This window comes from Triticum aestivum, chromosome 3D (genome assembly GCF_018294505.1).
Source record: "Triticum aestivum cultivar Chinese Spring chromosome 3D, IWGSC CS RefSeq v2.1, whole genome shotgun sequence".
Taxonomy (NCBI): Eukaryota; Viridiplantae; Streptophyta; class Magnoliopsida; order Poales; family Poaceae; genus Triticum; species Triticum aestivum.
The window spans coordinates 606,640,542-606,665,883 of NC_057802.1; the positions used below are offsets into that span (position 1 = coordinate 606,640,542).

A 25,342-nucleotide genomic window follows, 5' to 3' on the forward strand; every position below is an offset into this window, starting at 1 on the left:
ATTGCCACGAGGCATATATATTGCATTAGTGATTTAATATCAATTTTATCACACTAGTCATCAGCCCGTGCCGCTGCACGAGCTAGAAATTTTAGGTGTTGCTTAAATATTTATATCATTTATTACTTGTGAAAATTTACATTAATAGAAACATATTGAAATTAAGTTCAGGATTACACATTGAAATATACCTCCAAAGCATGAGTGGTAAGCTATACCGAAAAAAATTAAGTTTAGAATTACACATGTGAAATATACCTCCAAAGCATGAGTGGTAAGCTATATCAACAAAAAATAAGTTTAGGATTACACATGTGAAATATATCTCCAAAGCATGTAATATTTTATATTCCTTTACTAGTAAAAGTCTCTGTGGTCAACATGTATCTAATAGGATCCAATGCATATTTGTATCAAATATTTGTCACGTGATGTTTTCTCTTATTGATATTCAAAATACAGTACATATTATACATGGCATAAATCAATGCTAGTAGGAATGATTAGCTTAACAAATAGAGATGATACCTAGAGCAAAGAAATTGTACATACAATGACCGCTTGTTTTTTGAACCATAACTAAAAAATGTTCAACATGCAACATCTTAAGTTATGAATAAATGGGATAACCAAAAGTTCCATCCAATTGGGTTCGGTTGGTGGACCATGGACTTTATATATGTAATACTACCATTCAAAACAAAAGGCATTAAAATTGATGTTGAAATGTTGAAGCACTGTCACAATTCCAATGCAGTCCTACAGACATCACCAACTGAACATCTCTCATCACTAACCACAAAGCCATGTGCAAACTTTCCTCTCAACCCAGATTAGAGGTCGAGTAGTTGTACTATTGTTTCCATCAAAAGATATTTTTATAATTGTTGTGTTTTTATGGGAGAGATACAGGGAGCAAAAGAAGGACCTGCATATGGTGTTCATTGACTTAGAGAAGGCCTACGATAAGATACATCGAAATGTCATGTGGTGGGCCTTGGAGAAACACAAAGTCCCAGAAAGTACATTACCCTCATCAAGAAGATGTACGATAATGTTGTGACAAGTGTTCGGACAAGTGATGGCGTGATGACTTCCCGATTAAAATAGGACTGCACCAAGGGCCATCTTTGAGCCCTTATCTTTTCACTCTGGTGATGGATGAGGTCACAAGGGATATAGAAGGAGATATCCCATGGCGTATGCTCTTTGCGGATGATGTGGTGCTAGTCGATGATAGTCAGACGGAAGTCAATAGGAAGTTAGAGCTTTGGAGACAAACCTTGCAAGCCAAAGGTTTTAGACTTAGAAGAACTAAGACAAAGTACATGGGGTGCGGTTTTCAGTACTACTAGGCACGAGGAGGAGGAGGAGGAGGAGGAGGATGTTAGCCTTGACGGGCAGGTGGTGCCTCGGAAGGACACCTTTAGATGTTTGGGGTCTATTCTGCAGAAGGATGGGGATATATATGAAGATGTGAATCATCGAATCAAAGCCGGATGGATGAAGCGGCGCCAAGCTTATGGCATTCTTGTGACAAGAGAGTGCCACAAAAGCTAAAAGGCAAGTTCTATAGGACGGCGGTTTGACCCACAATGTTGTATGGCGCTAAGTGTTGGCTGACTAAACGACGATATGTTCAACAGTTAGGTGTGGCGGAGATGCGCATGTTGAGATGGATATGTGGCCACGCAAGGAAGGACCGAATCCGAAATGATGATATACGAGATAGAGTTGGGGTATAGCGCCGATTCAAGAGAAGCTTGTCCAACATCGTCTGAGATGGTTTGGGCATATTCAGCACAGGCCCCCAGAAGCGGCAGTGCATAGAGGACGACTAAAGTGTGTCGATAATGTCAAGAGAGGTCGGGGTAGACTAAACTTGACATGGGAGGAGTCCGTAAAGAGGGGTCTGAAGGAGTGGAGTATCACCATAGTACTAGCCATGGACAGGGGTGCATGGAAGCTTTGCTATCCATGTGCCAGAACCATGAGTCGGTTGCGAGATTTTATGGGTTTCACCTCTAGCCTACCCCAACTTGTTTGGGACTAAAGGCTTTGTTGTTGTTGTTGTTGTTGATGTCGTTGTTTTTGTGTTTTTTAGTTCACAATCATTCATGTGACAATACATATACAAACTTTTACCAACGAAGACAACTAAATTGAATACAACTAAGCAATAGGTAACGTTAACATTTTGAGCATCTAACGCAGGACATTAGAAAGTGATGCAATTACAAATTTACAAAACCTAAACTCTGTGAAATGCACTTTTACCGATCTATAGAAGGAATGCACTCATTAATAGAAAACTAAAAAATTATCCAAGAACGAACTAATTAGTTGGAGACAATAAAGTTGAAGGTTTACTATTACAAAAGACCATTTGCAATCCAAATGGATTATGGCCATGAAAACTTGTTAGGCAAGTGAAAGGGTCTCTATTGACCATATTCATCAATTATGATTTTCACGGAGTAACACCGGTTTATTCCACCATTATCTAACAGCACCTCTAGGCTCTTCTCCTTCATATGTAGCATCCTCTCACAATGAGTAAGCATTGACTTTTCAAAGTGGTTTGAACATGAAATGATGGTTCTCATATAATAACATCATATATAGAGAGAAACTTTGTAGCCAGCACCAATAGTCCATCAAGAACACACCAGCTTCTAGATTCACTCGTCCATGATCCAGTTGCAGAAGGATCTAGAAAAATGGTTGCAAATGTCATACGGAAGTTTCCTTCTAAAACATGATACTCATGTTGGGGGAACATATATTTAGAATGCATTTTTGGCACTTGGCATAATCTATCTATCTATCTATACCTATACTAATTAGACACTCATTATAAATTTCCACGTTGATTAGAAAGTACGAGCCGTTCATCTGGTGGGACTGTGTTATTACAATGTAGATTAACTCATATAATTCCTAGTTGAATTTTCATTCAAATTAGAGACTCCCAAAAAATTCCTACATTGATTAGAAAATATGAGCCATTCATCGGGTGGGACTGAGTTATTATGATGTAGATTAACTCATATAATTCATAGCTGAATTTTGTTCAGAAGTGCAACAAAAAAATTGATCATAAAGGCCCAAAGTCCTTTTCCACAAAATCCAGCCTGGAATTTCGGTAAAGCAAAAAATCCTCAGGAGGCCTACAACTATTCAAGGTTGTAGAAGAAATTGAAACGAAAGGAGACAAAAGAAAAAAAAAAGTCAAAAGAGATATCCCTTCCTTTCCACGTAAAAAGCAATCTCTCTGCATGGATTCTCTACTCCCCACTTCATGTAGAAGAAAAAGAAGTCAAAAGAGAAACGATTCACCCATCTCAATCGATCTCAAAATCTGGCTACTCAACCATCCCTTCCTCTCCACGTAAAAAACAACAAAAAGCAATCTCTCGACTTGGATTTTCTACTGCCCCCTCTCTCTATCTATCCCTTGTGGAAATAAATTCATTTATCTCAATCTAGAACAAGCATTGTGTTATAGATTATCTACTCTTTCTCTCTCCCCCTCTCTGTGTCCCTTTCCCTCCATGGAAAATAAATCCATGTCTCTCAAAGTGGAGAAAGCATTGCAGCGTGGATCTTTTAATGTCTCCTCTTAGCCCATGGAAATCAAATCCATGTCTATCAAACTGGAGCAAGCAAGTTTGGGCATGGATATGGTATCCTGAACGATACTGATTCATTTTTTTTCTATCATGTCCTTTGACAGTGTTGTTCTATCCAGGATTCAATCACCACTCTTTTCATGTATAATCTTGGGATACTGCATGGAGATCTGGTCGTAGCACAACTATGCCCATCAGTTGATCTTCACTCTTTAAAAGTTTGTGTTCTTTACTTCAATTACATGTCAAATTTGGTTGCTTTTTTATGTTCCTTTTTACAACCAAACTGCAATCCTATTTGTTTAGTTGACCGACTTTGTTTTGCTCAAGCTTTGCAAATACAGGTCAAATCTAGGCCGTTATAATTAGGGCCATGATATAATTAGCGCTAATTAGTTATATCCAGTTTGCTTTCTTTTCAGCAATTTAAGCTTTAAAACAATTAATTTCATATAATACACTCAGTGGGATTAGCCATGAGAGGGATTCCTAGAAAGTGTAGGTTAGAGTAATTAGGCTATGGTATGCCATTAACCTCAACTAACATGATACTACTTGATGAAGAGGTATTTCTTATCAGTAAAAGTGTACAATTTTCTAAAATATCATAGAACTTTTTTTCATACACACTAAACATTTTTTCTAATATATGGTGAACATACTTTTAATATACACTGATTTTTTTAAAAGTTCACTATACATTAAAATAGAGAGAATATCACATGAAAATCAAGTTTCAGAGAAAACTTCGTCGAACCCATGTTTGTAAGTAAAAATAATAATCTTCTCTCTCAAAAAGTATAAAAAAATCTAAAAATATACTCGATGTTAAGAGGGTGATGTTTCATTGCCATACAAAATTACAAGTTAAACACATTACCATTTACGAGCTATGAAAAGAACAAATTCAACAATGACTAGCAATGTTTATTGTTCTACACAGTTCAATGCTGATTTTTCTTTTTTGGTATATCATAAATGATAACTTTTTTGAATTTGGGAATTTCACATGGCAATAGAACACCATACTCTCAAATTATGTAGTTTTATTGAGGTTTGTCTGAAACTTCAAGACATCGTTTCCACGTGGTTTTCATCACTTTGCACCAAAACTTCTTTGTGATACTCCCTCCACTAAAAAAATATACACGAAAATGTTCATGTATATTAAAAATAGTCATTCCGCATTAAGAAAAAATCGTTTTGTATTGAAAAGTTCTCATCATATATTAAAATAAAAAATTCTTCATACACTAAAAAAGTTCACTATTTATAAAAAAATGTTCATATTATATTTATTTTTAGGGGAAATGTTCATATTATATTATATCCCTCCCTTAAATAATACAAGATGTTGTTACAACCGATATATGCATAAGATGTCATTAAACCTGATTATTTGTAATTGGTTGTCCTAACATCTTATATTATGTGATGGAAGGAGTATTGAAAAGAATGATTATAGTATATAAATCTATAAGAAGGGGAAAAGCAAAAAAAGAAGAAGGAAAACTAAACCTGAAGAATAAAAAGAAAAAAGAAAGGAAAAATAATAAAAAAGAGAAGAAGCAAACAGAAAAAAAGAGAAGAAACAAACAGAAAACCGAGACACAAAACGAGAGTGGCGTTTTGGCACATGGGAGCACGCGCTCCTGGTTTTTAAAATGTGCTTTAAACATATTTTGAAATGTCAGAAAATTTCAAACAAAAACTTGACGTGTACATCTCGATATTGTACATGCTCACAAAGTTGTGTCGCGAAAAACCGACAACTTATGTGTCGCGTGTGAGAAAGACAAAATCCGGTGTTAAAAAGCTTTTCACAAGACATCCATTTGTCTTTTTTACACAAGTCACAAAAATGACGGTTTTCTCCGAAACTTGACGTGCACACACATATAATGTCAAATTTTTGTTTGGAATTTTTTCACACTTTGAAAAAAAAATCGCGTGCAGGAGGACGAACGGATTTCCGGACACAAAACCCACAACAGAAAGAATGAAAAAACAACAACAAGCGAGCGAACAAACGCAAGACACGCGATCCACACCGTTGATTGAGGGGGGACGTGTGCATGGAGCCCCGACAGCGGTGGGCCGGGCTGGGCTCCCCACAACGCCAAGGACCAAACAAAATCCACGAGCACACAGCCACACCTCGCTCACCACCGTTCAGACTACGGAGCGAAGAGGGCTCCCGAAATCTCGGCGGCGGCGGCGGCGGCGGAGGCGGCATTGGTACCTGGCGCCTCCGGGTAAGCTGCCCCTACTCTCTCACCCGGTCTGCACGTGCCGATCATCACTCCTGGACTGATTTGGAGCAGCATACGCAGCCTATCAGGAACAGGCCGGCTCCCAAGTTCGTCGTCGTCGTCGTCGTCGGCAGCGGCGGCGGCGGCAGTCGCTGGAACATCGAGGTAGGGCATCGCGGCCTTTGGTCCTCCTCTACACTTGCTGGATCTTCCATTTGCTTCACTTTGTGTGTAACCCTAGCTAGGTGACGGGGCTGTATCGGGACCGGTGAGGACGACGGCAGCTAGGCCAGCGACTTTCGGCAATTCTCAGGTATAATAATCCCTACCTGGAGGTTGGCGTGGTCCTATTCGATGTTCGGCTTGCTAATTTACCGGGAATGCATGTGATTTGGGGCTTGCGATTTGTGAACTCTGAAGCCAATTTTGCTACAGATCTCAAAAGACAACTTGTTTGGCAATTGTGTGAAGGTCTTAGCTTAGCCTAGGTTTGTGTTTGTGCTTCACTTGCTGTACCAGAGTACCTTTTCAACTACGGAGTTGGGCAGTTTCCCCCTGCCTTACGAGTTACCAAGCCTGACTAATGTGGAGGAACATGCGAAAACTTGTTGTTGCTTCAGATTAGTCAATGCTTGAATTAATTGGAGGGCACAGTAAGCTGACTGTGAATGCGCAGTGTGGTTTCACATTTACTACTAGCAGTGGTAGGAGTACTACCACTCCATTTTCCTTTGTTGGCATGCGCGTTCCGCATTAAACACACACACGCCCATCTCTCCATGTTTATTTATTTTTAGGGATGTTGGCATGCAAACCAGCATTAAAGACACACACACACACACATCCTCTGATATGCTAGTAACTTTATACTCTACTCTACACATTGCAGACATGGCATCATCCACTGATACAGATATGCTGGAAGAGAATGTGCCCGCCAAGACAACTACTGTTCAAGTGAAATGGTGTGGCAATGATTATGATGTGGTGGTACAATCTGATGCCGATGTTGGAGAGCTAAAGCGACGTGTCGAACAAGATACAGAACTTCCTTCCAAGAGGCAAAGACATATAAACACTCAGACAAATGATGAATTGGCTGATAATTATCGTGTTTCTCTGTTGGACAGTCCACCCACGACGTTTCTCATTGGGTAATGTTTTTTTTCTCATTGTCCTTGTAAATGCACAAGGATTCAAGTGTCAGTCATGTACGCATTTTTTACATGTTTCTAATAAATATATGTTGTACTACTCCCACTTCTTTTTATCGGCTGAAGCATAATGCAATTTTTTTTATCATATCTCATTTGTTGTCAAATTCTGAGTTCGTAGCATGATATCATCTAAACACTAGATATTTCTCATGTAGATTCCTGTATATTCCTATTAGTTTAAAAATACAATGTTTCCTGTATATTCCTATTAGTTTAAAAATACAATCTCATACCTCACTACAAACATTTCGAATCCAGGTTGAACAAACCGGACCTTTCACTCTACTCGCGGTATTTTTCTTATGACAACGCAAACCGCAGCTGCTCTGTCAAGGCCATTAAGCTAGCGAAGAAAAAAGACTTCCTTTCTGATTTTCATGAGATGCCTACTGCCTTCTTCAGAGGAACCTACACTCTAGGGAGTTTCACCACTGATTGCCTCTTGAAGTGGTATGATACTAAAGACAAAGTTCTTTCTTCGCTCCGACTGATGAGCACCTGGAGGCACCCAAATGTGGTGGTGTTGCAGAATATCTACAAGCTGCACCCAGATTATCGTCTTGTAATATCCACCAGCTCTTTTGATGGTACCTTAAATGGATGGCTCAAGCATGGTGAAAAGAACAAGATTGAAGAGAACAGGATTTTAAATATGGATGGAAAATTCACCCCTGTTTTCAGCAGAATCACACTGTAAGTATTTTCAGCAGAATCACACCTTCAATCTTATAATAGGATCTGGGTTGGCGACGGTCCATTCACTTCGATCGTTACTATGTTTTGAATTACTTACAATTGGCGTATTATTATCTAAAACATATATACTGCTATATATAGTGGGTATTTATGTCTTAAATTACTAAGAATCGTTACCGTAACTATTATATATAGATGGGCTGGATATATTCTACAACCATTCTTTAGACATACTCTACAACTAGAAACCCACCGAACCAGCATATGCCATCATCCATCTCACCTCATCCATATGCGGAGCGGAACCTGCATGGCGCAAAGGGAGGCAACAATAGCGATGTGAGGCACACAGTTTAGTGGCATGACACAGTTTTCAAACTGCTATTAGGCCGTAACGAATTTGAAAAAACATTCTACATGAAAATTGCGCCTAATCGATTTATTCCCAATGTTATATCATTTATGTCATTCCCACAAACCATTCCATCTATATACAACTGGTTGTTGTACAACCAGCCCTTTGTTTCTGTTTCACAAGAAATTTTCAAACCATATTTTGGAATTATGCAAGTGAATACCGTTAGAAAGATATTGATTAGGCGCAACTTTTTCATGCAGCATATTTTTCAAAATTTAAGGTTCAAGAGCAGTTCTAAAAATTGTGCAATTCATATCAAATGACATGGAGCGCATTTTTATCAAAATGTTCAAACCACTTATCGAAATGATGCAAACAAAATACCGTTGGAAAGATATTTACTAGATGTAACTTTTCTTTTTGTATGGAACACTTCATTCAAATTCCTTGTGATTTAAGAGAAGTTTAAAAAATGGTTAGATTCGAGTGTTATTTTTGGGCGAACCCCCAATGAACATGTGAACTGTCCCTACGAATAACTAGATTGCCGAAAGTTAACTAACTTCTCACATAGTATAAGGCCAACTTCAGCATGAACAACGTGAATTGCCGAACAAAAAATATTTTTCCCAACATTTTTGTGAACTTCCCGAACGAACGAACAGAACTTCCCGATTCATAAGTACTCCTTGTGTGAGGAAGTGAACTTCTTGACAAACGACAAGCTTCCCACAAGCGGAGAAATTAACTTCTCATCTATATCACTAATTTTTGCAACTCTTTGACGAATGTTTTTATTTCCAAATGTGTGGAATGTCGCTAATGATATGACGACAGGGTTGAGAACTAACTGTCCACGTGTCAACTGCCGCGGGATGGGGGTGGAGCCTTGGAGGTGAACCAGCAAATTGGCTTGGCAAAAAATGAACCATCACGAGGCAACTAGCAGACCTCCTGCAACAAAATATGCGAACTTCTCGCAAAGCAGAAACTACACAAAAATAAACAGGGATAGAAAATCAAACATCGACAATCTGCGGAGCATTCTCATTGTAGATGGTGGGTGTTGCAACATGTGGTAGGAGAGTGATCCTGCTCCACACTCCGCCCTGCTAGCTGTGGCCATGGACATCAGTTAGGGGACGTCATCGTGTGTGGAGCGAATTTAAAAGTTGTGCATGGGCGTCCGTGTGCTTGATGATCACCAGCCTGCCGAGGAGAGCAGAGGAGGGGGACTCGCCTAATGGACCTTTCTGACCGTACCAAGGTGGAAGACCTCCTCTAGCTGAAGCAGTGCCGTAGACGAACATCGTTGGCTGCCTTTGACCGAGGAGAAGGTGGCGGCGCGGGGTGGCTGGTCGAGGCTAGGTGTGGCGGCGGCGCGGTTCCTATGTGGCTGCACGGGAAGGTGGATTGGATTGGAGGGTAGATAGGGCTGATGCAAAACTATGGCGATGAGGTGTGATGGGGAGGGGAGGGTGTGGCGGCGCGGTGGCCTTGGGGTGATAGGGGCACAATGCTGGGAAGATGGGTCTAGTGCGGCGTTTTTTCTTTTAGTTTAGGGCGGTGGGGTTTGCTCCTGCAGTAGTTGTTACTTTCGAGTGGGTTTGGCTGATCTAGGAGGGTTGGTTGTAGAATATTTCATCTACAATTCTCAAGGGGTGGTTGTAGAATGGACCACGTTACACATGTATATAATCACCTTTTATTATGCTTTAAATCACTGGTAATTATTGTGATCACTATCCAACCTATATAATAGACATATATATCACAATCTTATGATTAATTGATCCTATATTTTGGAATATATTCTCTTTTGCCCAAAATTTGGGATTATTCTTTTTGAGAAAAAAATAAGTACCAACGACACAATCATTTAGACAATGCATGCAAGAACGAAGAAATTTCGGAGTAACGCACCGGCGATCTGCTAGTTTGTACTAATATTTTATTTCCACTGCACAATAACTAATATAATGTTTTTACTTCCACTGCACACTAACTGAGATACTGTTTCACAGAGATCTACTTGATATCTTGGACAAGATGATTAGACGTAAGATGTGTCCGAAAGACCTTACAGTTGACAACCTATATCTGAAGACTGTGAATGGTCAACCTCAACTTAAAGTATTCTTCGATGATGGTAATTTCTTTTTTGCACTCTCCTAAGATAGTGCGTCTCTAAAATCTATACAAACACTATAATTTTATTCTACAAATGAAAAAATATTGGGTTATGTTGTGCAAAATTTTGTTTTGTGGAGGTTATTTATAAGCATATTTTAATTTAGATATAATGTTGCATATTTGCTTACACGAAAATGTGCATATGTTCGTAGGACCATCTGAATCAGATAGGATTTTCTTTTTGGAAAAGTAAGACATTTTTAAGTTCCGGAAATATAGGAAAATTAATCTTGCATGTAGATGATGGATACAAGTATGTGCACCCAAAATTTTAAAACTTCAACATTAACATATGCGACCTTTATGTTTTTTTATAGGTTGCATACAAAATTATCCGCTAAGAGTGTTTCTTAATATCAACTTGTTATTGTCTAATTTAATTTATCGCTCCTGGCCACATCTGTCTGATTCACCAACTCCCCTAATTCGCAGTTGAGGATCTCAGGGGTAAGGCTCAAACGTATACGGAAAAACTATATGTGAAACTATGTGCGGAGATAAAGAAAATTATTGCAGCCGACGTTTTGATACAAATGCACACAGGGACCAGGGCGTACTGTGATTTCATTGAGAAACATGGTCCTGACTGCATTGGCAAAAATTTGGCAAAACTTGCCAAGTTTTATCCCATTGAGTGGAATGATGAAGACAAGAGCAAGTATCTCATTGACATATTCTCATCAACTCGAGATTGTAGTGCGGCTCTTAATGCTTGTGGAATAAGATGGCCAAGAAATGAGTCTGAAGATGACATGTGTCAGGAGCTGAAAACATTAAAAGAAATGATGGAAAGAGCGAACATAGAGAACAACAAAAGGAAGGCGGAGCTGAAACTTCAAGGAGCCGAGGGTAGAGCTGCGGCCAACAAGATCAGGGAATACATATGGAACTGTGATATTGACTATCCAAATGATCTTGTCAGGCTCGTGAGGAACCTATGGAAGCATTTCTCCACGTACCCTCGCTACATTAAGGTAACTAATTCTCCATCTAGCTTGCATGCCAAACAAGGTGTTAATATTGATTAACCATTTGGTTAACTGCAGACGCACCTTGGGGGTAGCCAAAGTGCTGTTTTGCGCAAGTTCGAGCAGTGGTGCCCTGATGCCTGGACGTTGATCTACAACACCGTGGGCCAACCATGTATGTTGTCTTTCCTGTTTAGATTTAAACTCCTTTCTCTCGTCATGCATGTTTTTATTTTTCATTGTGCTGCTACGACATGCTTACATGGTCTTGTGTTGTGTGCTACTTAGCTCATACCACACCATGTGGTTTCTGAAAGGCGTATGTGACCAGAGTAGAGCTGGTCTGTTGGGTCAAACATTGGCTTCCTACAGTCTCCCCATAGGTCCATGGCCAGTTGGTGTTCACAGCAGAAATTGCTAAGTTTTAGTCTTGTGTAGTCTGACCATATATAGGTCCATGGCCATACCATGCAATGCAGACAATGGAAACTGGTTTGTAGGAGTACTTTGTAGCATGGTGAATAAATTGTTGCTGCATGAATATATCTCAAATCATTAGCAGGGACAAAGAGTTCAGTGCCTCCATGTCAAATGTCCTGACCTAGTACATTATCAATAAATGCTCTTGGCATTTGAAGCAGTGGTGGTATGTCCAGAGAGTAGAATCAGGCGGTCAGCCAGGCATCATGCTGTGACTTGTGAGCAGGGCACCTTTTGGTCCAGTGAGCTAGTCGTGCCTGCTGCTGTAAACTCTGCCCAAGTAACTAGCTAGTACTAGGAGATTATGATGCACTTGACATGGCTCGGTCTAGGCTTTGCAAAGTCAAGTGAGACCACAACCTTATGTTTAACCCAATCTGGGGTGTCCTTTGTTCCAAAATTTTATAAATCAATCAATCATAAAGCTTATATGGTTATAAATACTCTAGATGAATTTCTCGGGCGATCTGCTTTACATGCATTGGTTTGACATATTTTGCAGGAAGCAAGGAGACTGGTGGTGGTGGAGGCAGGGCAAGGAGATTGCAAGCAAGGAGGAGGATGGAAGCAACGTTTTTGGGAAATTCAGTAGCATGCATGGAACTGACGAGAGCACTGGGTATTTTTTGACGGTGCAAAACACTGGTTGGTAAACTGCGCGTAAGAAACCAAACGAAAGATTTGGCGGTGCAAAACACCTGATCTTTTTGTAAGATGGAAAACTGCGCTGGAAGTGTAATTTTTTGGATAGGAGCGCTGCAAGTGTAATTTTCTGGATGGGAGCGCTGGTCGCTGGAAGTGTAATTTTCTGTATGGGCGCGCTGGAAGTGTGCGTGCGTATGAGACCAAAAGAAAGATTTGGCTGAATACCGCGAAAGCCTAGCTGGCAGGGTTTGAGACCAAACGGATGATTTGGCCGCCGGCCGGATTCTGTAACCAAATGCTACGAGTAGGAACCAAAAAACATGGATTTGGTCTTGTTTTGTTCTGTTCCTGTACTAGTGTAGTGCGAGGTTTGGCTGTCAGCAACCTTCCACGACCGGAAAAAACAGGGGGATCCCAACCAAATTTTGCGAATCGGCGAAAGCTCCAACCAAAAACACCATGAGAGAAGGGGAACGATAAGAAGATCCAAACCTAGGGAATTAGAAGGATGGATGGGATGAGACGGCCGATCGAGGATCTCATCCATCGTTCTCGGCCGTCTCATCTCCTCGGCTGCGTCCACCTCGATGGATCGGCCGTCTCATCTCCTCGGCTGCGATCGATCGCCCGCGCGGCACAACCATCGTCCGTCCCCCCTTCCCATTCCGATCGATGGCGCCATCACCCACCCCTCGTGAGATGCGGCGGCCGCTGTTTGTGGCCGCTGATGTATTCCCACGGCCACGGCCACGCGTGAGGAGAGGAGGACGCGTCTACTAGTACTAGCGTGGGATGTGGCGTGGCGGCGGCACACCCCACCAGTGGTATACAGATCGACCGCATCTACTAGTCCTAGCGCTTCCTCGCACGGCACGGTTGCTATAGCTTGCCCGTTTTGTTTTCTGGGTTGTTGGCTAACTAAAAGATCTAGTAATTTCTTTTATATACTATATAAAAAGACTCATTTATGTTCTACTAGGACTCTTTCTTTTTTTTCTTTTGACGAAGATAAAGGCCTGCCGTTGATTACATCGATGCCCCAAGACACTCGTGCCACTCAAGCATGCAGGCACAAGGCACGCGTCTAACAACAACAACAACTGAGAAACACGATCGGCGCCACCCTAGCAACCAGACATTAGGCGAAAATAATTTCGCCAAGCATCTGCTACGGGATCGCAGCAACTCCTTGCGTCACGCCAGGATGTGGTAACGAGAGGCGGAGGAGAATTGCGTGGGAGGAAGAAGAAGCACAGATGAAGGATTGTATTAGAGACAATAATGCTTTACATTGCCAGTCCCCTTTCCGCTCCTCCACACGCTAGCTATATAATGGGTCTGTTACAAGCCACACCGGGCCGGCCCAACGGCCACCCACACACACTAGGCACGGCCAGGCCAAGGTCGTTGCATGCCCCTCCCCTTAAGCAACAGGACGCCCTCGGACTGTTCATCATCACGCCGGTGTCGTTCGTGCCACATCCGACGCCCACTCCCAAGTTGCCATGGACACAGGAAGACCTCTCCATGTAATCTTCAGTTGCTGTCGCGTGTGTCCACCAACCTGCACCAAACAAGATTGCAATACCTGTGCCGGTGTCAGAGATGTTGACAGTAGCAGTGTATCAAGTGTCTCTGTCGGAACTGCAGTTTGCTCTGGAGGCTTGGCCGGCTTCAACAGGGACACATGAACTACAGGATGGATTTTGCTTGATGCTGGAAGATCAAGTCGGTAGGCCACTGTTCCGATCTTTTCCACGATCCAGTAGGGTCCAAAGTATTTGAACCCAAGCTTTTGGTTGGAGCGTCTCACCACTGATTGCTGGACATATGGCTGCAGTTTCAGATAGGCCCAATCTCCCACTGCAAACTGTCTGTCAGACATGTGTTTATCTTCTTGTGCTTTCATCCGGTGTTGTGCTCGAAGGAGGTGTTCCCAAATCAACCCTTGCATCATTGTACGTTCAGCCAGCCAGCCGGAGAGATCCGAAGATAGAGAACTCTGCAGATTGGAAATGCCCAAATGTCTGGGTTGATATCCATATAAAACCTGGAATGGTGTATGTCCCAGAGCTGAGTGGTAGCTTGTATTATACCAATATTCGGCCTGGGGCAGCCAGTAAGCCCATTTCTTGGGGGCAGAGTGCACCATGCACCTCAAGAATGTCTCCAGGCACTGATTGAGCTTCTCAGATTGGCCATCAGTTTCTGGGTGACTAGCAGAACTCATGTTCATCTTAGTGTCAGAAAGCTTGCATAACTCTTGCCACAAAGTGCTTGTGAAGATATGATCTCTGTCCGTTACCACTACTTGAGGAAGGCCGTGCAATTTATACACATGATCCATGTATAGTTGAGCCACTTGGAGAGCAGTGAATCGATGTGACAAGGGAATGAAGTGAGCATATCTGCTGAATTTGTCAACGACAACCAGTACAGTGTCAAAGTTTTTGCTCTTGGGAAGACCACCAATGAAGTCCATAGTGACCATGTTCCAAGCTTCTTTAGGGACTGGTAAAGGACTGAGCAGGCCAGGTTTTTTTATATGTTCAGCTTTGGCTTGTTGACATACAGTGCATTCCTTGACATAATTTTGAATATCTTGTTTCATAGCTGGCCAAGCGAACAGTGCCTTAATTCTCTGGTATGTTCCTTGAAATCCAGAATGACCCCCTACTCCACTAGAGTGGAGAGACAACATAATAGCCTGATGAGCTTCAATATTGTGACCAAGCCATACTCTGTCTTTATATCTGATGATCCCTTGGTGTAGCACATAACCTTTCTCATTAGAGCCAGTCAGAGCCAATTCTTGTAACAACGGCTTATCTTCTTGATGTTGTTGATACCCTTCAGCTACCACACTCAACCATTTAGGAGTGCAGAATGATATGGTATGCAGTTCAGCAGGAGCAGGTGATCTGGACAATGCATCAGCAGCCGTATTATCCTGACCTTTCTTATATATGATGTTGTATCTTAGTCCAAGCAATTTCAAGAGAGCTTTCTGCTGCATAGGACTAGTGATTTTCTGATCTTGTAAGTGTGTCAGACTCCTGTGATCTGTTGACAGTGTAAAGGGAGCATGCTGTGAGTAGCTTCTCCACTTATCCACTACAAGTATGACAGCCAAGCATTCCTTCTCATATGTTGAAAGAGCCTGAGCTTTCGGACCCAAAGCTTTGCTCAAATAGGAGATAGGATGTCCTTCTTGCGTGAGTACTGCTCAAATCCCATTGTTACTAGCATCTGTTTCAATCACGAATGTTTTCTTGAAATTAGGTAGAGCTAGAACAGGGGCTTGAGCTAGAGCAGTTTTAAGGCTTTGAAAAGCAGCTTCTGCAGTAGGTGTCCATTGGAATACCACATCCTTTTTCAGTAAGTCGGAGAGAGTTTTGCTGATAATTCCATAGTTTTTGATGAACTTCCTGTAATATCCCGTGAGTCCCAAAAATCCTCACACTTGCTTGACATTGGTTGGTACAGGCCACTTTTGGACTGCTGCAATTTTAGCAGGGTCAGTCTGAACTCCAGCTCCACTTATGACATGTCCCAAGTATTCTAGTTCCTGTTGAGCAAAAGAACATTTGCTTAACTTCACATACAATTGATTTTCTTGCAGAATTGTAAAGACTTGCTCCAAATGTTGGAGATGCTCCTCTAGAGTTCCACTGTAAATGAGGATGTCATCCATAAAGACTAATACACACTTCCTTAGTAACAATGCAAACAGGATGTTCATTGCAGCTTGGAATGTTGCAGGTGCATTAGTTAGCCCAAATGGCATAACCTTGAATTCATATAGGCCATGGTGAGTTTTAAATGTTGTTTTGTGCTCCTCCCCTGCTATCAATCTGATCTGATGGTATCCTGATCTCAAATCCAGTTTTGTAAAGTATTTGGCTCCTGCTAATTCATCCAGTAGTTCTTCCACTATAGGCATGGGATATTTGTGTTGGACTGTGGCAGAATTTAACATCCTATAGTCCACACAGAATCTCCATGTTCCATCCTTCTTCCTGACCAATAGAACAGGGGAGGCAAAAGAGCTGCAGCTGTGCTGAACAACTCCTTGCTGAAGCATAGTAGCTACTTGTTGTTCTATCTCTTGTTTCTACATTGGACTGTATCTGTAAGGTTTGACATTCACAGGTTTTGTTCCAGGTATGAGAGGTATCTGGTGGTCAAATTCTCTATGAGGGGGCAGGGTAGTAGGAGTATTGAACAGCTGTTGGTGTTTGTTGATCAGAGGTTGGACTGCATGTGGTATGTCAGTTTCTGACATAGGTCTTTCTGCCATGTGGCAGAGATGAATAACTTGCTCAACTGCTCCAGTGTTAAGCAGCCCTTGCAAGTGTTTCCCAGAAATAGCTTTACAAGCATTGAGTTGATCTTTAACTCCTCTAAGTGTAATTCTTGTTCCCTGATATTTGAACCTCATGATATTCTTTCTCCAATCCACCCACATGGGGCTCATAGTTTCAAGCCACTTCATTCCTAGTATGATGTCATATGTGTTGGAAATATGCCCTAGAGGCAATAATAAATTGGTTATTATTATATTTCCTTGTTCATGATAATCGTTTATTATCCATGCTAGAATTGTATTGATAGGAAACTCAGATACATGTGTGGATACATAGGCAACACCATGTCCCTAGTAAGCCTCTAGTTGACTGGCTCGTTGATCAATAGATGGTTACGGTTTCCTGACCATGGACATTGGATGTCGTTGATAACGGGATCACATCATTAGGAGAATGATGTGATGGACAAGACCCAATCCTAAGCCTAGCACAAGATCGTGTAGTTCGTTTGCTCAGAGCTTTTCTAATGTCAAGTATCAGTTCCTTAGACCATGAGATTGTGCAACTCCCGGATACCGTAGGAATGCTTTGGGTGTACCAAACGTCACAACGTAACTGGGTGGCTATAAAGGTGCACTACAGGTATCTCCGAAAGTGTCTGTTGGGTTGGCACGGATCGAGACTGGGATTTGTCACTCCGTGTAAACGGAGAGGTATCTCTGGGCCCACTCGGTAGGACATCATCATAATGTGCACAGTGTGACCAAGGAGTTGATCACGGGATGATGTGAGTTACGGAACGAGTAAAGAGACTTGCCGGTAACGAGATTGAACAAGGTATCGGGATACCGACGATCGAATCTCGGGCAAGTAACATACCGATAGACAAAGGGAATTGTATACGGGATTGATTGAATCCCCGACATCGTGGTTCATCCGATGAGATCATCGTGGAACATGTGGGAGCCAACATGGGTATCCAGATCCCGCTGTTGGTTATTGACCGGAGAACGTCTCGGTCATGTCTGCATGGTTCCCGAACCCGTAGGGTCTACACACTTAAGGTTCGATGACGCTAGGGTTATAGGGAAAGTATGTACGTGGTTACCAAATGTTGTTCGGAGTCCCGGATGAGATCCCGGACATCACGAGGAGTTCCGGAATGGTCCGGAGGTAAAGATTTATATATGGGAAGTCCTGTTTTGGTCACCGGAAAAGTTTCGGGTGATATCGATAATGTACCGGGACCACCGGGAGGGTCCCGGGGGTCCACCAAGTGGGGCCACCAGCCCCAGGAGGCTGCGTGGGCCAAGTGTGGGAGGGGACCAGCCCCAGGTGGGCTGGTGCGCCCCCCACCAAGGCCCAAGGCGCATGGGAGAGTGGGAGGGGGCAAACCCTAGGTCCAGATGGGCCTTAAGGCCCACCCTAGTGGCGCCCCCCCCCCCTCTGCTCCCCTTGGCCGCCCCCCTAGATGGGATCTAGGGCTGGCCGCCAGCCCTTGGGGTGGAAACCCTAGAGGGGGCGCAGCCCCCTCCCCCCCTATATATAGTTGAGGTTTGGGGCTGCCCAAGACATGAGAACGTCTCTCTTTCGACGCAGCCCTACCCCTCTCCCTCCTCCTCCTCTCCCGCGGTACTTGGCGAAGCCCTGCGGGATTGCCACGCTCCTCCACCACCACCACGCCGTCGTGCTGCTACTGGACGGAGTCTTCCTCAACCTCTCCCTCTCTCCTTGCTGGATCAAGGCGTGGGAGACGTCACCGGGCTGCACGTGTGTTGAACGCGGAGGCACCGTTCTTCGGTGCTTAGATCGGAATCAACCGCGATCTGAATCGCTACGAGTACGACTCCCTCATCCGCGTTCTTGCAACGCTTCCGCATCGCGATCTACAATGGTATGTAGATGCACTCCCCTTCCCCTCGTTGCTAGATTACTCCATAGATTGATCTTGGTGATGCGTAGAAAATTTTGAATTTCTGCTACGTTCCCCAACAATATGTGCCCAGTGGTAAAACCTTAAGCTGAGTGTTGAATGTCTGGCCCTGTCAGAACCACTGTAAATTGGGCACTTGAGTAGTGCAGGGCAGAGTGCCCCCATTGGCAACAGTAACAGTTGCTGCAGGAATTTCTTCTGTGGGGCATTTTAGTTCCTTGGCCAAATCTGCTCTAATAAAATTAGTGGAACTACCAGAATCTACCAGGATCAGCAGTTGGCGTTTCCCTACCATGCCCTGCAATTTGATACTTTCCTTAGAGGATGTCCCAGTGGCTGCTTGCACAGATAACTTCATACAATCATCACTGTCCTTGTCAGTTGGTTCAGTTGGTTGTTATTCAGTGTCAGAGTCACTAACAGCAGAATCTTGTGATTGCAAGGCATCCCATAGTTCTTCCATTACATGTAACTACACTTTACTAGGGCATCTGTGACCTGGTCCATATTTTTCTCCACACTTAAAGCATTCTCCTCTTGCTCTGCGCTGAGCTCTGAGATTGTCCACTTTATCTGATGCCCTTATTTGCTCTTTAGGTCTTTTGTCTGCTGGTGAAGAACCCATTAAACCCTGATGTATATATGGCTTGGAACTGAAACGTGGCTCCCATTTCTTGCTGTATTTTGTGGTGTCCTCTGCAAGCAGTGCCTCTTGTGTTTGAGCTAATGAGTAAGCCACATCGACTGAAGTTGGTTGCTGTAACTTGACAGGTGCTCTAATGGATGGTTTCAGCCCTTGTACAAAGCGATTGATGAAAAATGTTTCATCGTAGGAGTGATTGTACACCAGCAGTTTGTGCATCTGCTCCTCGAACACATGGACATATTCATCCACAGTTTTTGTCTGCTTCAGCACGAAGAACACATCAATAGCTAGCGTATATTTGTTCCCGTTGAACTTTGCAAACACTGCTACACATAACACTGCCCTGCATGGCTTCGTATGTTTGAAGCCATAGAGCTGCATTGCCTGCGAAGTGCATTGTGGCAAAATCAACCCACAGTTCCTGTTGGATCTTATACATGCGGAAATATTTCTCACACTGCTGCTTCCACCACTTGGGGTCCTCCCCATCAAACTTGGGAAAATCCGAGTGAGGAATCATGGGTTTGTACTGACTGTGATGTGCTCGATGAGCATGAGCCGGTGACAATTTGAATCCTCATCGGAGAAAACTTCAGTAGTATGTGGCAGAGACTGAGTTTGCTCACCCCCTATTGCCGACTGCCGATTCTGACGAGGCCTCTGTGCTCTGCAGCCGGAGGCATCTGGAGACTGCTCTGTCCTTCCGCGCGAAGCGTAGAGGAGCGCTGCTGCGGCTGCGAATGCGCTGATCCTGTTGGAGGTGCGTGCTCGAGTTGATCCACACGGCGCACAACACCATCCAGCGCCCGCTTCATCTCGGCCATCGATGCATCCAGCGAATTGTTGGCGATGAGGACATGGCCGAGAGTCGCTTCTGTGCGTCCCAGCGAAGCGGTGGTCGTCTGCGCCAGCGCATCGAAGGCCTTGGCGGAAGAGGTGGCGTACTTGTCAAGCGAGTCCTGGAGCTCGTTGACGCGTTCCGCTGTGGCCGCCCCGGCATCGGAAACCGCCTTGCTCTGCTGGATCGTGTCCTGCACCAGCTTCTGCAGATCCGGCAGGGAGAGCTCTGCTGCCGCCATGCGATCAGAGATCGTTGGCTTGTTGGAGCGCGCCGTCGGACCCGATCAATCTACTCAACCAAATGCAGGTACACCGAGGTGTTTTGTGCGAAATCACCCAAGGGGATCCGCACCCTTGCCTGGAATTAGGAGCTGATCGATGGATTGATCGCGAGATCTGGATGAAAATTTTGGGGAACAGAGGAAGCGGATCGATACACGGTGATACGTCTCCAACGTATCTATAATTTTTTATTGTTCCATGCTATATTCTGTTTTGGATGTTTAATGGGCTTTATTATACACTTTTATATTATTTTTGGGACTAACCTATTAACCGGAGGCCCAGCCCAAATTGTTATTTTTTTTGCCTATTTCAGTGTTTCGAAGGAAAAGAATATCAAACAGAGTACAAACGGAATGAAACCTTCGGGAACGTGATTTTCGGAACAAACGTGATCCAGAGGACTTGGATTCTACGTAAAGCAATCAACGAGGAAGGCATGAGGCAGGGGGGCGCGCCCACCTCCCCCAGGCGCGCCCTCCACCCTCGTGGGCCCCTCGTTGCTCCACCGACGTACTTCTTCCTCCTATATATACCTACGTACCCCCAAACCATCAGATACGGAGCCAAAACCCTATTTCCACCTCCGCAACCTTATGTACCCGTGAGATCCCATCTTGGGGCCTTTTCCGGTGCTCCACCGGAGGGGGCATTGATCACGGAGGGCTTCTACATCAACACCATAGCCTCTCCGATGATGTGTGAGTAGTTTACCTCAGACCTTCGGGTCCTTAGTTATTAGCTAGATGGCTTCTTCTCTCTCTTTGGATCTCAATACAAAGTTCTCCTCGATCTTCTTGGAGATCTATTCGATGTAATGTTCTTTTGCGGTGTGTTTGTCGAGATCCGATGAATTGTGGGTTTATGATCAAGATTATCTATGAACAATATTTGAATCTTCTCTGAATTCTTTTATGTATGATTGGTTATCTTTGCAAGTCTCTTCGAATTATCAGTTTAGTTTGACCTACTAGGTTGATCTTTCTTGCAATGGGAGAAGTGCTTAGCTTTGGGTTCAATCTTGCGGTGCTCGATCTCAGTGACAGAAAGGGAAATGAAACGTATTGTATTGTTGCCATCAAGGATAAAAAGATGGGGTTATATCATATTGCATGAGTTTATCCCTCTACATCGTGTCATCTTACTTAAAGCATTACTCTGTTCTTATGAACTTAATAGTCTAGATGCATGTTGGATAGCGGTCGATGTGTGGAGTAATAGTAGTAGATGCAGAATCGTTTCGGTCTACTTGTCACGGACGTGATGCCTATATACATGATCATACCTAGATATTCTCATAACTATGCTCAATTCTATCAATTGCTCGACAGTAATTCGTTTACCCACCGTAATACTTATGCTATCTTGAGAGAAGCCACTAGTGAAACCTATGGCCCCCGGGTCTATTTTCCATCATATTAATCTTCCAACACTTAGCTATTTCTATTGCCGTTTATTTTGCTTTCTTTACTTTTAGTCTTTATCATAAAAATATCAAAAATATTATCTTATCATATCTACCAGATCTCACTCTCGTAAGTGACCGTGAAGGGATTGACAACCCCTTTATCGCGTTGGTTGTGAGGTTCTTATTTGTTTGTGTAGGTGCGTGGGACTCGCGCGTAGTCTCCTACTGGATTGATACCTTGGTTCTCAAAAACTAAGGGAAATACTTACGCTACTTTACTGCATCACCCTTTCCTCTTCAAGGAAAAACCAACGCAGTGCTCAAGAGGTAGCACACGGCTCTTAATACCAGATGCTACGGTATCGCAGCAACTCCTTGCGTCACGCCATGATGTGGTAACGAGAGGCAGAAGAGAATTGCATGGGGAGGAAGAAGAAGCACAGAGGAAGGATTGTATTAGAGACAATAATGTTTTACATTGCCAGTCCCCTTTCCGCTCCTCCACACGCTAGCTATATAATGGGTCTGTTACAAGCCACACCGAGCCGGCCCAACGGCCACCCACACACACTAGGCACGACCAGGCCCAGGTCGTTGCAGCATCCTCTAGAACCAGAGGAACAAGATCTCTCTGACGCCAGATATCTTGGAGTAGAACCGCACACAACGGAGAGGAGAAGCCGCTTGGTTGGGCATGTCAGGGATCTCCTTGTGGAGATGTAGCAACTCCGCTGACCTGGTTGCGCCGCACCCGATGACCACAATATGACCCGGACAATCTTCATGCAAAACAGATGCTTTTTATTTAAACCGGTCCATGTTTTCGACATATTTCATTAAACAAAAGCAAACGGACCCTAACCTAGTCTAAATCTTCGCGGGCGAATGTTCTTCAAGCTCCTGTTGTTCCCCGCGTCCATGTTCGGCAGCCGTGAGCCTCGGGAAGTGAAGCTGCAGTCGCCGGCGAAGAAGAGTAAGAAATGGAACACGAACTGGCCCACATATAGGCGGGAGATACCGCCGTCTTCCATGTCATACTCTTCCTCGTCGGAGTCTGCGGGCTAGACGTCGCTAGTGGAGGTGAGGTTCGACATGGACGAGTTGGCCTTGTGTTTAGCGGAGCCAATGGCGTACCTGTCGAGGTTCCCATCCGCAACCGCCAGCGTCGCCTTCGCGTCCGAGACCACCACGCGAGCGTTGCGTGCAGCCTCCTAGAGTGTTCGCTGCTCCTCGACGAAGCTTGGGTTTTCCACGGTCATGGCCACCACGGCCTTCTCGCTCACAAACACAACGTAGATCTAGCCCTCCGCGAACCAGTGATTCGCGAGGAGGATGAGGTTGTAGCGCTGCTCCTTCTGCGCCTTACAAAACATCGAATCCAGTAGCGGTACCGACTGCTTCTTCATCATGACGGCGTCAAAGTGCACATGCGCCTGCTCCATGGTGACTCTGTCATCCGCCCATGCAGGGGCGTCACCATGACAGTGTCAAAGTGCTGCGCATGCAGGGGCATCGCCTCTTCGTCAGAGTATTCCTCCATCGTTGGGTCATCGTCGTCCACCTCGGCGAGCTCGCGGGCAAGCCTGCCTATATCCTCCGCGCACAACGACTCTATCATCCGCCCGCAAGGCTGGCCACCTCGTACTACTACTCCGTCGGGAGGCTGTTCCACATCGCTTTAGAGTTCACGGTAATGAAGAAGGTGGTGCACAACGGAAAGATGGTGCACGACGGAGAGGTCGTGCACGGAGGAGGATTGGAAGCGGACTGCAGATGGTGACTGGCGAGGCCACATTTAAATAGCGAGTGTCAGACAAGTGAAGTGGCGGACTGTGTCGGTACGGATGCTAGAGTGGGTTTCTTGCCCGCCGAACCTGTTTGATGTCGGCTAGCGAGCGGACGGGGCGGCCGGTTTGAATGCGGTAGATAGTTGTCCCATCCCTTCTAGTCATATCACTTTGGCATTGAACATCGCGAAAATTGGGCAGCGGCGCAGGCGGCGCTCTCGACCGACATGCTACTTCAATGCCAGCTCCGGTGAAAGGTTGCACCCGCTCTGGGCCGGCATAATGCGGTGCTGGTGCTCTGAACCGACCTGAATGTGCCGCATACGCTTCGCGCAGGGATGGGCACGGGTGCGGTGAAGATTTTTGGGTAGGTCCGGGATGACAAACACGTATGTGACAGCGGTCCGGACTTCCACAAAGTCCCCCGATTTGCGTCTGGTTTATGTGATTTCAGTCATCCAGATTTGTTCTCAGACCGATGGGTGCCGTGTTTGATGGCAAACTAGATGGAGTGGGCTTGTGGAATTTGCGGTGTGAGGCGGTTCTCGTCGACAGCCCGTGTGGCAACAAGCCAACAACTATGAGGAGGGGTGAGGTCGGGGTCACAAGATTGTACATACTAGTCAGCTCTTCAACATGTCCATGGTTTGTCGTGATCCCTTTTGTTGATGTGCGACGGATGGTCTCGCTTGGCAATCGCTCACAACACCTGGCTAGCATATTTCTCCTTCGTGGCTCGCCTTTTGGACTCGGAGTTGCGACACATGCGGTCAAAACTCGTGTGCTTGTCGTGGTGAGTGTTGCCTGGAGAAAAGTGACAACACAGACATTTTACAGACAAATCCGTGGTGTGGATCAACATGGGCAGCCTCATCGGCCAAAGGTGCCCTATATGAACGTGTTGCCGCCGTTTTCGTCCGGTTTGTCACAATTAAGTGAATAATTTACTTATTTTTGCAAGGCTAAAGGGATTTCATTGCTCAACTTGCTCAACTTGGAGGGAGATGCTCCATACAGAGTTGTGGTACATTTAGTAGGCCCCAAGCTGATCCAGAGAGCCGTAGGGGCTTCAACACGACCAAAATTAGCTTTGGTTCCTATTAATATGAGCAATTGAGCTATTCCTCTCACCAAGAAGCTTCCCCACTTCATTCACTAGCATTGCATTCATTGATCTGTCCGTGGAATGTGACTAAATGAAATCCACGGCGACTTTTGCAATCCATCTCAACATCGATTGGAAGAGTAGACCATTGCAGTGCAAAATTGAGCCCCTCCAGGCATGCCACTAGCTCAGCTTGCAATGGACTCACACAGTGCAGGAGATTTCTGCACGGTGAGAAGACTATCCCGCCGGTACTGTCACGGAAGATCATCCCCACACTGGCCTCGTCTGCCTCCTTGATGTAGGCGCCATCTACATTGAGCTTCATCTGGCCATGTACAGCCAGTCCATCTAGCAGCCAGGGTAGCATCAGACTTCTCATGCAATATCTCTAGTGGGCGTCCATCTACATCAATTGGTGTCTTTGCTTTTAACTGAACAACTTCACGAATTCCCAGTTCACCCTATCATATGCTTTTGACAGGTCCAACTTGTATGCGCAAAAACTACTTACAGGGTCCTTCTCCGGCTTAATGCCGTGGATACATTCAAAAGGAACGTAAGCATTATCAGTAATTAACCTTCCAAGTACA

The 25,342-nt window shown here is 44.3% G+C and overlaps 1 protein-coding gene and 1 long non-coding RNA gene across 6 annotated transcripts; one reads left to right on the top strand and one right to left on the bottom strand.

Annotated features, from left to right (window-relative positions):
• The first annotated feature begins 5,736 nt into the window (after positions 1–5,736).
• Positions 5,737–12,780, top strand: LOC123080902 (uncharacterized). Of its 5 annotated transcripts, XM_044503848.1 has the most exons (10): positions 5,741–5,887; positions 5,957–6,049; positions 6,126–6,197; positions 6,774–7,038; positions 7,360–7,794; positions 10,180–10,304; positions 10,781–10,795; positions 10,892–11,322; positions 11,395–11,491; positions 12,299–12,780. In XM_044503848.1, coding segments are annotated over exons 4-10 (1,368 nt in total). In that variant the 5' UTR covers positions 5,741–5,887; positions 5,957–6,049; positions 6,126–6,197; positions 6,774–6,775; the 3' UTR covers positions 12,301–12,780. The 5 variants fall into 5 exon arrangements, with proteins under 5 accessions (XP_044359780.1, XP_044359782.1, XP_044359783.1 ...); XM_044503845.1 differs by having other exon boundaries at positions 5,737–5,887; positions 5,966–6,049; positions 10,781–11,322; XM_044503847.1 differs by having other exon boundaries at positions 5,737–5,887; positions 5,966–6,049; positions 6,130–6,197; positions 10,781–11,322.
• On the bottom strand, positions 7,885–13,412 carry LOC123080903 (uncharacterized). The gene is made up of 2 exons (XR_006438566.1): positions 12,934–13,412; positions 7,885–8,103 (listed from the first exon to the last, which is right to left on the bottom strand). It is a non-coding gene; the product is annotated as an uncharacterized lncRNA (long non-coding RNA).
• Between the last annotated feature and the right edge of the window lie 11,930 nt (positions 13,413–25,342).

Bases quoted from the DNA above. Each gene is read 5' to 3' on its own strand.
- LOC123080902 (XM_044503845.1), top strand. From the start codon at position 6,776: ATGGCATCATCCACTGATACAGATATGCTGGAAGAGAATGTGCCCGCC. The intron at 7,039-7,359 runs GTAATGTTTTTT...TTTCGAATCCAG, and splicing joins CCCACGACGTTTCTCATTGG to GTTGAACAAACCGGACCTTT. The intron at 10,305-10,780 runs GTAATTTCTTTT...CCTAATTCGCAG, and splicing joins TAAAGTATTCTTCGATGATG to TTGAGGATCTCAGGGGTAAG.